Source organism: Ambystoma mexicanum, chromosome 11 (assembly GCF_040938575.1).
Source record: "Ambystoma mexicanum isolate Mex_15411 chromosome 11, UKY_AmexF1_1, whole genome shotgun sequence".
Classification (NCBI taxonomy): Eukaryota; Metazoa; Chordata; class Amphibia; order Caudata; family Ambystomatidae; genus Ambystoma; species Ambystoma mexicanum.
The window spans coordinates 1389100370-1389114033 of NC_090934.1; the positions used below are offsets into that span (position 1 = coordinate 1389100370).

The following is a 13664-nucleotide window of genomic DNA, read 5'->3' on the forward strand; positions in this document are numbered from 1 at the left end:
AAAATACAATAATACAAATGTGTTCTGATTTATCAAATGTATGTGTCAGCCCCACTGCATTAATAGTGGTGGGGAAATGTCTACAAATATGTTTTTGCTTTTACATCCTAGGATAACCTATAGATGATTGGAAACCATGGAGACTAACCAAGGAGGACTACCCGGGGACCGGGAGCAAAGATCCGAGGGGCCCGGAGTATCACTTAATACTCCCATCAGGACTGGCGAGGATAACCAATTGATACAACCCTGATGGAGGAAAAGATGATGAACTTTGCCATTTGTGGAATCAGAAGAGTTGAAACTGACATCCCAGTCTTGCGAATTCCCATTGATGGTTGATCAACGCCAATCGCAAGAGGCGGGCTTGTGGGATGTTTCAACCCACTAGTCCAGGCCCTGCAACATTACTGTGCATTACTTGCAGCAGAAACATCAGAATGGCCACCGGAAAGCATGCTGCTCGCAAAAAATCACCAGAAAGTGCACAGTAAAAGTCTGAAAAATAGGCCGCCATCCACTTTTGCCTATGTCAGTGGCAACCCAGGAGACCACTGCCAAAACCCATCATTTGGCTGCCCACAGAGCAAAATCATTGCAAAAGAAACACAGAGCTGTTTTAAAAATCCATTTTTCCCTGGCTGTCAAACTTGCAAAACTCATGGCTCACAAACCACCCAAAAAGATCCAATCTCCTTGTTGGGTGGTGAACATCATTCCACTTCAGGAATCCACATAAATACAATGTCCACAGAAGTATATATTATCTGAACAAAGTCCACTTTTGAGGATGGTTGAGCTGGAAGAAATCTGTCAAAAATGGGTGTAATACCGTTACTCACCTCTGTCAGAAGCTGGCAATTTAAAACTTGTCATGTGTAAAGTTGTACATTGAACTCAAACTATGCCAAAGAAAGACTTGCTATCAGAAGCCTAAGAGGTGGATACAATTCAAAACTGTATTCTAAAAATGCTTGAAATAAGAAATTGGTTGATGTATTTGTTAAAAATGTAAGTTATATTTCAGGATAAGACAATTTCAGACATTGTGTTTAAAAGTTAAAGTTTCCCACACTGGGCTTCAAACACATTCCACACCTCCTCCCTAAACAAAGGAATCTGTTCTCCTGTGCTCTGCTAAGAAACTGGCAGGCTGGTGTGAAAAGGAACTGGGAGGGGCACCCTGGCCTGTTGCTCTGAGTGCAGACAAAGGGCTCCCTTGAGCTGAATGGAGATGCTAATTTGGGGCATCAATAGAAACTGCGCTGGCAGGAAGACAAGCCCTGTGACTCTCTGACTCAGCCAAGCTTTGGAGGCGGGCCAGGCTGAAAATGTGGATTTGACATTGGATAAAATATATGTTTAAGGAAAATACTTCTAAAATATTGTACCGAACTGACAAAAATATGAAACTTAGAGATTATTAAAATGTAAAATGTGCTCACAGTTTAAAACTATTCTGGAATCTGTGCGATGTTCTGAGACTGAACCACAAACGTTTTTAATATTGTGGCTATTGTAGTTGTGCTAGGAACATGAAAATTGCAGAAGTATGACCAGATGGTATGTGCATGTATATGTAAAAAATTGTACAGATCCGAAAATGTGCAACCAACCAAAAGCGGGAAAAAACTGTCATTTGTGAACCGAAACTCGTAGGAACATAGGACTTGAACATAGACGTGCCTTAATTAATCTGTGATGTGTATATGTAATATTAACAAGTTGTGCATATAGGAAATATGTTTTTTGGGAAAAATAGATTTTCTAAGTAAAAACAAAGGGGAGGTTATTCTCTAGATTGTAAATGGCAGCATCACTCTGACACATGATGACATACTGTTCCTTTCTCAAATCAGGGGACAGGGAATTCTCTGACCTATCAGATCCTTAGAGGGTTGGGCATAGAGAATCAGCGTCCCCACCCACTTTGGAAAATGAATAAATAGGGACTGTTGAGGACCCAGAGACACACTTTCTCACTCATCAATTGATCCCCTGGCGAAGCACCCTGCAGGAAGATCCAGATCCAGACTCTAGAACCAAACTCTAGAACCCTGAAGCAGAGGCCTAATCCAAAAAAGCTGGGCCCTTTTCAGCAGGTCTTTAAAAACCTTGTAAACCTGATTTTAACCCCTAAACTTCCAAGGGGCACCACAAAATCCAACAGCCTGGCTGAGCTGTTTTGCTTCTGGCCAAGAACCCGTGCTAGAACCCAAGATCCAGACCCATAGAGCAGAGCTGTACCCAGAACCAACCCGTCAGATCCAGTCCAAGAGGCTGCGCAGACCAGAGTGCCTTGCTGAGAGCAGAGTCCCGGTGCCCTGATCCTGTCCGGTGGCGAGTGAAGTCCAAACCCTTGACCAGATCTTTGACAGGCCTATTCCATTCCAAAGCCATAGTTGTATTTAGTGTAGGACTGTCCATAACCAATCTCTTAGTTTAAAGTAATCCTATTCAATCCATTTCAACCTATCCAGAACTGCATTATAGAATCTTGTGTCCATCTTGAATTCTTCTCATTATATAGTCTGTGATAATTGTAGCGATAATCATCTGTGCGCTGACATTTTCTGCAGAAAGTCAAGTGTCCTGGCGCACAGCAATCTCAGAGCGGAAGACGCCCTGTTCTGGTGGTTGTCCCATTGGGTATCTTGTACTTTCATAGCTCCTTAGTATAAGTCCATCTTGGTTCCTAATCTTTAAAGCGCATCTTTCATTTTTGAAATCTTGACTCTGTTTCTGAAAGATCTACCTTCAAAAAAACCTCTGTAACTTTTGAGCCTCCTAGAAATGAATGTCATTTTGAAGCTAACATCCTCAGATTTCAAACAAACCCAAAACGACCTTCCAATTCCTTATCTTTGTTCCGCAGTCGTGTTTCCGGCACGCGGAAAAGTTGCCACAATTTGCAATTTGGCTCAATTTCACCACAAAAAATAAAAAATAGCTATTTCTTGATTTCAACTTCTGAATTTCGTTTTCCATCTGCTAACCATTCAACAATCATTGCTAGTGTTTCCCTGAACTTATCCAAAGCAACTCTCACTTGTTCTGAATCTCATTTAGCGCATTAAAATCATTTTAGCATTTTCCCATCCAATTCATATTACATTTAAAAGCAATTGACCTGTTTTAAAATAATTCCTGTTCTCTCTAAGCTTGATGGGGGAATGGGGATTGAACTACATTGTTGATTGTTATTCCTGATACCTGTGTGCCCTCATTCCATATCTCCATAGTGCATGTTGGGGGGAGTGAGTAACAACAGGGGGAAAGAGTGATTACATTGTCTTTGGTTAAATTCATATCAAGTTTATTTCTGTATTGCATTCTTTTCTACCATTGCATTTTCTTGAACCACACAAAGTTATTCTCTGCTACATTATTCTTCCTATTCCTACTCCTAAGTGATTAAAGAGATTGTTGATATTGTAATATTACCCATTGCTGATCATTGTTCATATTCATAAGTGTGATATTCCGATATTGTTCATATTCATAAAATCTTTTAATTTGCAAAACAAACCTATTTCTTGGTTCAGTGAGACCGGGGGAATTCAAAGAGAGGGGCGTTATATAAGGGTACATCATCCAGAATTAAACAAACTTTTGACATAAAAATATATAAATAAGGGTTTCCATTGGGCATCCCATACTAGGCATTGACTTAGTTGGAGTGCCGGATTGAAATCACTTACCGCTGGGATCAGAGAGGAGAGGTAGGATGCGGCAGGGCCCTAACAACACTTGAATGTGATGCCAAGAAAGTGAAATAAGAGCCTATCGTCAAAGGAAAGACGGGCGTTGGAATGAAGAGGGGGGAAAGTGGGGAGCGAGGTGAAGCTGGAACAGAAGATGGATAGAAGAGTTAAACACTGAGCGGGGCCAGGTGAGGTGAGAGTAAAGAAGACCAATAAGGAGGGCAGACATTAGACAATTCAGGAAAATATCGAAGACGTTATAAAGAGTTTAGCAGCATGAAAGAAGAGAAGGGTGAATAGGGCGGATGTTGAAGAGATGGTACCTGAAAGTCTGTGCAGTAGTAGCGATATGCTGAGCGAAAGAGAAACTGAATCAAAAGTGATGCCCAAACTGAGAAGGGGAGAGTGGATAGAGGGAAAATATAAAATCTAGGTGAGGGGAGGAAGGAGAGAGAGGATTGGGCGAACAGCAGGACGTCCGTTTTAGAGGGATTCAAGTATAGGAATCAAGAAGACATCCAGGTATAGACAACAGAATTAAGAAAATCAGAAAATTAGGAGAAGGAAATCTGGGCAAGTTGGTGTGACAGTCCCATCCTGGCTATCGGGGTAAAGGATGAGGTGTTCATGGAGCCCATGCGATATAGGGCCCAGGTTGGTTAGGGAGATTCCCTGGTCCACCACATCAAGCTCCAGCCATTTCGCAGGGGCTCAACACATTGGCCAGAAATATGTCCCCCAACTCATTCAAAGGAGGTCAAAGCAGGTTATTTTAACCCAACCCCAAGACCCCATGAAGCTGCCCAGTGTGACACTTCTCTACTCAAATATCCTGCACATAGAGTGATCTGGAAAGAAGGGCTTACAAAGTCCTGGCCACAAAGGAAACACTTTTTTCAGGGTCATCAGATTCTAGCAGGCACAGGATGTGGGGTGAGAGTGACTTTCCCCACAGTTGAGCAACTTAAGTGGGCAGCTGTATATCCCGGAAACATTGTTCTGCAAATATTCAGTCACGGTTGAGTAGTGCCGAAAGTTGGCATACATAGTTGAGATCTGTGGTTGGAGCCCAGGTCCAGTCATATGCCGAGTAGGAAGCCAGGATGATGCCCTGCCTTGATTAAGGTTCAGGCCACACCTTCTCAGACAAATTGGCGGGGCAACCAGAACAAAGGAAAGCCAGCATTCAAACACAGTTGAACTAATCCAATTTAAAGCTGAATGAAAACGTACACCCGAGCGCATTTTGGCATGAGCCCCCTTGATTAACCCATGATCCTTGTGAAAATGGTGTGGGTGATCTTGAAAGGAGACAACATTTTGGTGACAGATGGAAAGATAAAGTGGCAGAGGCGAGCCGGAAAACAGAGGCTGGTAGAAAGGTGGCAAGAAGAGAGGAGTAGTGGGATTCAGAACGGAGAAGGTGGTGAGAAGGAACCACAGCTGGGGGGGTGCTTGCTGGAGGAAAATCTATACAAAGAGGAGAAGGAGGAAGAAGTATAAAGGAGGTAAGACGCGCATCGAAGGGGGAGAGGAGGATTACATTGTCGAGATGGTTTCAGGAGAGACCAGGAGGGGTAGTAGCAATTCATTGATCGTGGGTTTGAAGGATACCTGAGGAAAAAGGAGTTGAAGAGTTTTCAGGAGGCAGTTGGAGAAGAGTAGAAGCTGAAGATGAAACAGGTGGAGAGAAGTAGAATGCAGAGGAGATGCGACATAGCAGCAAGGAGGTTGGAGGAGTTGAAAAGGGACGGGCATGTTACAAGCCTGAAACAGAGAGTTAAGGAAGAATGGAGGGACGTGCTGTGACCAAGCATTGATGAGAGACAGGAGGAGGTGAAGGAGAGAGACAGTGAAGACGAGGAGACGGGAAGCACAGGAGAGATCCCCTTAAGCAGGAGTCCTTTGCATCTTATCGAGGAGGTAGACAAGGAGAGAGTATTGGGGACTAGAACCAGGTCCCTAACACAGGGAGAATGAGCGGCAACCCATACCCAACCTGTGGAAAGGTTTAGCTGGCCATCCTCTGGGTGGCGTATAAGTCTGTCACTGTATAATCCCGCCCTGACCCAACTGGTTCTTATGCTGGTGGGATTCAACCCAAGTTTTCTTTTCTGCTATCACGGTCTTGCACATTACTGCAGATATGAGCCCAAAACCTAGTTGAGAGGTCTCTTTCGGAGCTGAGGTTGGGAAGCAGTGGAACTCTAACTACAGGAAAAAGAAAGAAAGAAGAGTGGGGTCACTCGAACTCACCAAGACTGTGAGTCACTAGATTATGAGGAATTGTGCCATGTCCCAGAATCTGGAATGAGGATTATGCAAAACAATGGCTTTGTTAAATTATGACACTCTGTGGAAGTCAGAGACTTTTTGTTAACAGCCAGAGATGTTGTTATTGAACCCCAAGGCAACGATAGTGCATCAGTGAGTGCCAACATCCATGTACTTAGTAAATCCTGGATAGGGGGCAAGAGGTGTCAGAAGCAGAGTCTTGGTAACCCTGTAGAATACACCTGAAACTTTAGCCTTTCATCCCAACCCGGAAGCAATGGCCTGTGGAACCCTTACTTAGAAATGTGTGGTAGATCTTTGAGGTTTTATTTCCTTCATTTGTGAGAAAGTTGCAATTTCACTTACTAAACCTTTATTTTCACCGATCGTTGTGTATGTTTGATGTTGATCCTGCCCTGCTTCATGATAGTGAGTGTTTGTGCCCTCCCCGTCTTCAACGTGCAAGAGAATAAAACGGACACTCCCCGGACGGGGAATAAGGCAAAGAGAGCAGGCTGCGAGAGTTCAAGGAAAAGTTTATCTGGATCTCTGAGAGCGCTCTGGAAAAATTAATGTTACAGTACATTATATAGGTACAATGACACGTCTAACATATGATGCAACGTTGGACCCGGATTGGTCAGCCAGGGTGGTGTCTTAGGTGTGGGCATCATCTCTTCCTCCTGGTTGGTTGTTTGGTTGGCGGGAGGATGGACGTCAGATATCTGTGCTCCGAATGGGTGAAGGTCAGGTCGCCGTGAAGCAGAGTGGTCACTATATAAGCTAATGAATACATTCAAAATAATGCATGCACTAAATAATAGTTGTTCAAAAGACTCTCAGTAGTTTATCATGTCACTATACAAATCACACAGGTGTCTATATCATCTATAACATTTGGATTATACAGGACACAGGTTAAGGATCTTGACCACTATAATACACTGATTGAACTGTAGGTTTAGTCTCACAAGAATCTCAGGTATGTGGCATTTGTTAGTAGTAGTCACGATATACTGCAGCAGCGGTCTAATGTTATTTGGGGGTCTGCTGGGTGGGCATCATGGCATGGTCAGTGGTCTGGCACATGAAAGGAATATCTTGCAGGGACACAGGGTCAGAATGGCAGTAAGTTTCCATCGGCGAAGGTGCAGGGGCAAGGACACGTTTGTGGAGATGAACGAGCTATGTGCTTAGTTCATGCTGGTTCACATGCAGGACAGTGATCTCAGAGGAAGACTGATGTGATACATTTATTAGTTGTTGCAAATACCTCCGTGCCGCAGAGCTTTCCAGTCAGAGTGGGAACGAAGGTGGGGGCCATTGTCCCGGGAGGATAGCTCAGCGGCAGCGTGCGCGTCTTGGAAGCAGGACGACACGAAGCAACAACAGGTTCGATCCCCGGGTCCGCGCTTAAAAACCTCTGGGTGTTTAAGCGCGTTATAAATACGCAACTAAGAGAAAAAAAAAAAAAAAACAATTACGCAACTAAGAAAAAACAAACAATCCCTGTAACAGCGTCTCGATGCCTGCGGGCTGTGTGAGCGCTTTATAAATGTTAAATAAATAAATAAAAATAAAATGTGCCTGACCGCAGTGAGGAGAGGGAGAGAAGCGTTTCGTACTATCGCAGTGAGGCCTGGTCACCAAGATGGAGTCGAAAAGGGGGTACAAAAAAAGGATGCCCTGTGTCCTGCTCAGGAGTCCCATCTACACGAAAGTCAACAAAAGTCAACATCGCATAAGGGCAAGGGGCAACCCCACTAATGGAGGCACTTGGTCCAAGTTTTGTACTGAGAAATGAAGGCAGAGAGGGGCCTTCTAGCCCCTCGCTCCCACACATGAGCTATGTACAACCTCCTGAGCAACGCACTTCAGAAAACGCAAACACTGTGGGCCTCATTCCGAGTATGGAGGTAATCATGGCGCTATTAGCGCCATGACTACCTCCAATACCGGTACCGAGTCCGCCTTCGTGACTTACCGGTCTATTCCGACCTTTGAGGGACCGGTGAATCCCATTGAAAAAGCCATTCCCCATTCCCATTTAAGCCCCCATAGGGCTCAATGGGAAGGGGGAAGGAGCTAATATCGGTACCGCAAATTGCGGTACCATTATTAGATCCAAAGTCCCTTAACGGGTCCCGTCCTTAACGCCTGGTAAAACCAGGTGTTAAGGAAGTGACCCGCTAAGGGAACTCGGAATAGGGCGCAAAGGGATTACCGGCACCGGTGTCCTTACCGGTGCCCGGTATCCCTTTGCGCCCAAATCGTAATGAGGCCCTTTATCCTTTGAAATTAAATGATTGGTTATTTATAATGCACTTAATACCCAGAGGTTTTTAAGCGCGGACCCGGGGATCGGGCCTGTTTTGATCCGTGTCATCTTGTTTCCAAGGCGAGCGCATTGCTCCTGAGCTATCCTTCCATTCTTTCATGAATGGAAGATTCCTCTGCTTTAATGGAAGCAAGACTGAAATACTGATCAGTGGCTCTTGTGGTCTAAATGATGCACCTTTGCATGGCCTCGTGTATGGAATATCTGGGCCACATCACAAGAGCCCGAAATCTCACCTTTCTCTCCCAGCAGTGCAGGTAATTGAGCTACAGATCCTATGCACGACTCACACGGATGCATCTGTCACATGGATCTGGGATACCCATCTATGGGTTTAAAGGGAACAAAGCATCTGGAATGACAAACTACGAACTTCAGGGTTCCCCTGCGCTCCAGGTCTGAAAAGGGAACATTGTGATATGATAGGTTATGTATAACGCGCTTAATAACCAGAGGTTTCTAAGCATGGACCAGGGATCGAACCTGTGCTGCTCTGTGTCGTCTTGCTTCCATGGTGAGCACGTTGTGCCTGAGCTGTCCTCCCGAGGCAGAAGGCCGGGCCCCATACTATCAAAATCTCTTTCCAAAACCTGAAGACTCCTGGAACAGCAGAGCCTGTCCAGGAAGTCATGTTTCCAATCCAAAGAGCCTGCACAGCCGGCAGAAGTACCCAGACAATGACATGGTACACCTGGATCCAAGCTCCTTAAATCCTCAGCCTTCCCTTGGGATGACACGTGATCCTAGGGCTCTCTGCCACTATCGCCACTATCATTGGCCCTACTAATCTCTCAGAGCTGTACACCCCACCAACAGCAAATCCCAAACACCGAGGCATCAGGAATGCGCTGATTTGGGTGACTTTAAACCAAGTCTCGGGAGGATAGCTCAGGGGCAACGTTCTCGCCTTGGAAGCAAGACGGCACGGAGCACCACAGGTTCGATCCCCGGGTCTGCGTTTAGAAACCTCTGAGTATTAAGCACGTTATTAATATCATATCATGCACTTCGAACCTTTCCAATATTTATTTTTTCTTTCCCATGCTGCAATTCGGTTCTGGTCCCATCCCCTTCCCTGCCCTTTGCGCTGTGAAGCAGTTTCTTCTGCATTTTGCTCTGTGCAACACATACACATTAATAAATGCATAAAGCCGCTGCCATCGGTGCTATATCATTAGACTGCTGCATTCCTAGGTGCAAGAACTCCAGACTGTCAACAAGGAGGGGGCGGAGGGGGGGGTGCAACCTCATATTCCTCAGGTGTGTGTATCCATGTGAATGTCTGTTGTCCTATTGAGGAGTCACACTACTTCCTCATCATGCTACCTGTATTGCAAACAGTGCTATCATCCTCATCCGAGTGTGAGAGGTATGAGTAGCCCTGATACAGAAGGGGGAACCCTGTTAAAAAAAGTGATCATGTATCCTTTTTTTTAATGCAAGCACAAATTAAAATGCACATTTCACCCAAAATCATATTTTTATGATATTGTATCCTACAAAGTCACGTTACATTTTTTATTAAAACACAGCTTCTTGTGAAGGCTTTTCATGGAACAAACTGATGTTATCCTCCTAGTCTGTGTTTGCATGTTCTATTTTTGTAAATTAACTGTTTCTATATTGAACTGTGAGGTTATATGATGATTTATACTTTTATGGATATTTGTTCCAGATAAACAGCCTCATTACGAGTTGGGCGGTAAGCGGTAAAATTGGCCAAATAAGAGTTGTCACCAGCTGTACCACTACGCCAAATGATGAGGTCGGCTTTTGAGTGCAGCATTTACCTCCCGGAAAACCCTGGAGGTAAATCTTCACACTCAACTCTGAAAAATCGGCAGAATTACCGCAGCGGTAATTCCACTTCGGTAATTCTAAAAAAAAAAGCTCCATTGAGTCCAATGGATCCAAGATAAAAGGGGAATTACACCGCCGCCGCCACTTGTAATCAGGTGGAAATTCTGCTTGGCCAAGTGGCGGTAGCGGTAACTCGTTAGGGCGATTTTTTTGGCAGATTTACCACTGAATTACCGCCTAACTCGTAATAAGGCCAAAAGTTCTTTGACTGACTGACTTCTTGTGTCTTCTTTTTAACATAGATGGCACACAGACCCCTGGAGCCAATGTTCTGCGACATGCGGGGTGGGAATACAGACCAGGAATGTGCACTGCCTACAACCAGGAGAGTCCACTGCCACCAGTGAACAGGCGTGCCGAGACCAAAAGCCTTTCGCTTTCCAAGCTTGCAATCAAATCGACTGCCCACCGGATTGGCATGCCGAAGATTGGCAACAGGTACCACACACATTAAAGTTTCTCAAAGGACAGCATTGAATCCTTGTGCGGGTGTGTGATGCGAGCCCCATGTAGCCAATGCCATTTGGAGGGGATCCCCCTCTAGAGGCACATGGCATGCAGATTGTGCCTTTGTATGTCTGTATTTTTGTGTAACGCTACTGCTCATATGTTTCCGATTTAGACCTCTTTTGGCTGAGAAGATGCTGAACTCAATGTACCTCTTACCTTGTTTCCTTAGTGCACGCACACATGCGGTGGAGGGACTCAAAGCCGGAAAGTGAACTGTAAAAGGATGATGGCGGATGGGAGCTTTCTCAAGATGTCCGATGAGCATTGTAGGAACACCAGGCCGGCCTCTCATAAACCGTGCGGTAAAACGGACTGCCCTGCTCAACTGTCTGTTGGAGATTGGTCCAAGGTCAGTTGCCAAATGCAGCATGCACGTATACAACTTGCATTGAGGTTTTATACAATGATTGTAGTTGACTTAATAATCTTATGTGAAGAACAGGAAGACATGTCTCCCTATACTATAGGATAACATGTCTTGTTGGGCCTATGAAAAAGTACATAGACCATAACATTCAGCGAGAAGAAACAAAAAAGGACATCCTTTAGGGGTTCTATGAGGAAACCCAATATAGTAAATAGAGGTCACCCGAAGTCATAAACTCTATGACCAACCTTTAAGGGTTCGATGATGAGGAAACCCAGTATAGTAAATAGATGTCACCCGAAGTCATAAACTCTATGACCAACCATTAAAGGTTCTATGATGAGGAAACCCAGTATAGTAAATAGAGGTCACCAGAATCCTAAGCTCTAGGACCAACCTTTAAGGGTTCGATGATGAGGAACCCCAGTATAGTGAATAGAGGTCACCCGAAGTTATAAACTCTATGACCAACCTTTAAAGGTTCTATGATGAGGAAACCCAGTATAGTAAAAAGAGGTCAGCTGCTGTCCTAAGCTCTAGGACCACCGTTTAAGGCTTCTATGATGAAGAACCCCAGTATAGTAAATAGAGGTCACCCGAAGTCATAAACTCTATGACCAACCTTTAAGGGTTCTATGGTGAGGAAACCCAGTATAGTAAATAAAAGTTACACAAAGTCATAAGCTCTATAACCAACCTTTAGGGGTTCTATGATGAGGAAACCCAGTGTAGTAAATAGAGGTCATCAGATGTCCTAAGCTCATTGCATAAGATCTAGGACCAACCTTTACAGATGCAGATAAAATGGTGGGTGGACAAAAAAACACATTCTGTGACAATTAGAAGTATTTACCTTGGTTTCCTGGAGGTTAATGTATAAGATATCAATATCATATAATGTGGGCCAGTGCCACATTAGGATATAGGATTGTGAATATTAGCCAGTGCCGGATCTAGATAGAAATGCAGAGATATTCACGCACCACATCTAGAAAGAATGTGGAAATTTAGCACATATCACTTATAGATAGTGAGGCCATTAACAAACCTACTAACAATCTCACCCCTCTGCATACACCTCTCAAACTCTAACCAAACACAACCACAACCCTAAAGCACACCAAGTCGCACAAACTTCACTACACCGCAACAACAAAACAAACCACACATAGCTTTACACAACAGCACACGACGGCTACCGACCGGGAAGCACCCCCAAGCTCAGCGAACAGTGTTAACCGAACTGAAGCTGCCAACAGCACATTACTGCTCTCTTGCACGTTTTCCCGCTCGTCCCACTAACTCACCCTCCACCCCCTTTCCTTTTCAGATCTCCCAGGGGACCAATCCAGTGGTGATAGTGCGCGGTACAAATATCCTTTAACATTAACATAAACATCAAAAACTGACATCAAGTCACTTAATTAGTTAAATATTTAAGAATACTAATCAGTGAGATCAAATGTAGGGTGATATAATTTAGGATATACTACATCGATGCCTGCAGGTAAGCCATTTAGGAAACTACCTGAGCAGGTATGAACGAGTTCCATACATGGCATGGTTGCTGCTATTATGAGAAAAATAATCGAGCCAGGCAACTACACCCCGCCCCCCCCCCCCAAAGCACATTAGAAATCTAGATGGATTTCGATTTGTAGATCTGGAAAGTGTAAAAAGAGGTCATGGAATGTTTTCAAAGTGTTAAGGAACCCTGCCCTTGGTAAAGAATCCCTGAAGCTTTGTTTATTCAGATAATATTATTATTATTATTATTATTGTTAGGTTATTTATTGGGCGCGGACCTAGCTTCGGGAAGCAACAGAGTGCTTTACAATTCAGATGTAATTTGATCAATCTAACGCATAATCCCTAATTGCAATGCATGCCTCCTCATCATGATCATGTGACAGCAGCTCACCGCTAGGACCGAACTTCACAAGTGATGACCCTGGTAGGAATATTGCACACTTGCATTGGTTCTTGTTACGACAAAATAGATGTCTCTGTAGTGCTTACTGCCGGGCAAACTGAGCCTAGCTGGATGCCAGCATTTAACTGCACAGTAGTATAATAGTTAATGTATTTAACCAAATTCATGTAGCCTCATCAGTGCTATTAAGAGGTGCATATACGTTTTAAATAAGCTAGATTTGGGGGGTGTTTATGCTGTGAGTGAAATTTCGAAACCTAAACACAGAGAGGACCTCTTCATGGTTTTGGTGGTATTACTGACAAACTTAATTAGCGCTACTCCAAGCAGTAACAGTAATTCACCAAGGTATGTAGGATCCAAGTTAATTCCCATTTTGGAATCCCATTGGACACCATTGGGGCCATGCAGTATTTTTGCATGAGGTAATACCGCGTGGGCTTTTGACACCATTACACTCGGGCAGTTTTTTCCACACATAAATTGCAAAACCCGTCATTTTCCAGAGCGGAAAAACAGGTGGTATTCTGGAAAGACACACAACTTTTGCAAGTTAAAGAGTAATATCGGCTTGGAATGGCGGATGCCGCATGATGTGAATAGGACATTCAGCGGGGCAGCTTCAGCGTAGCACAAACTGGAGTGTTGCCATTGCTGCTCTCGCGCAGTGGGTCCAGC

General features: G+C 44.2%; 1 protein-coding gene across 2 annotated transcripts in view; it reads left to right on the plus strand.

The window, feature by feature from the left end:
• Nucleotides 1-13664, plus strand: part of ADAMTSL3 (ADAMTS like 3) — a 1638295-nt gene that overhangs the window by 1293824 nt on the left and 330807 nt on the right. For both annotated transcript variants that reach the window (XM_069625001.1, XM_069625002.1), the window contains exons 18-19: nucleotides 10419-10614; nucleotides 10856-11035. In XM_069625001.1, coding sequence (XP_069481102.1) covers nucleotides 10419-10614; nucleotides 10856-11035 — 376 coding nt within the window. The remainder of the gene's footprint in view (nucleotides 1-10418; nucleotides 10615-10855; nucleotides 11036-13664) is intronic.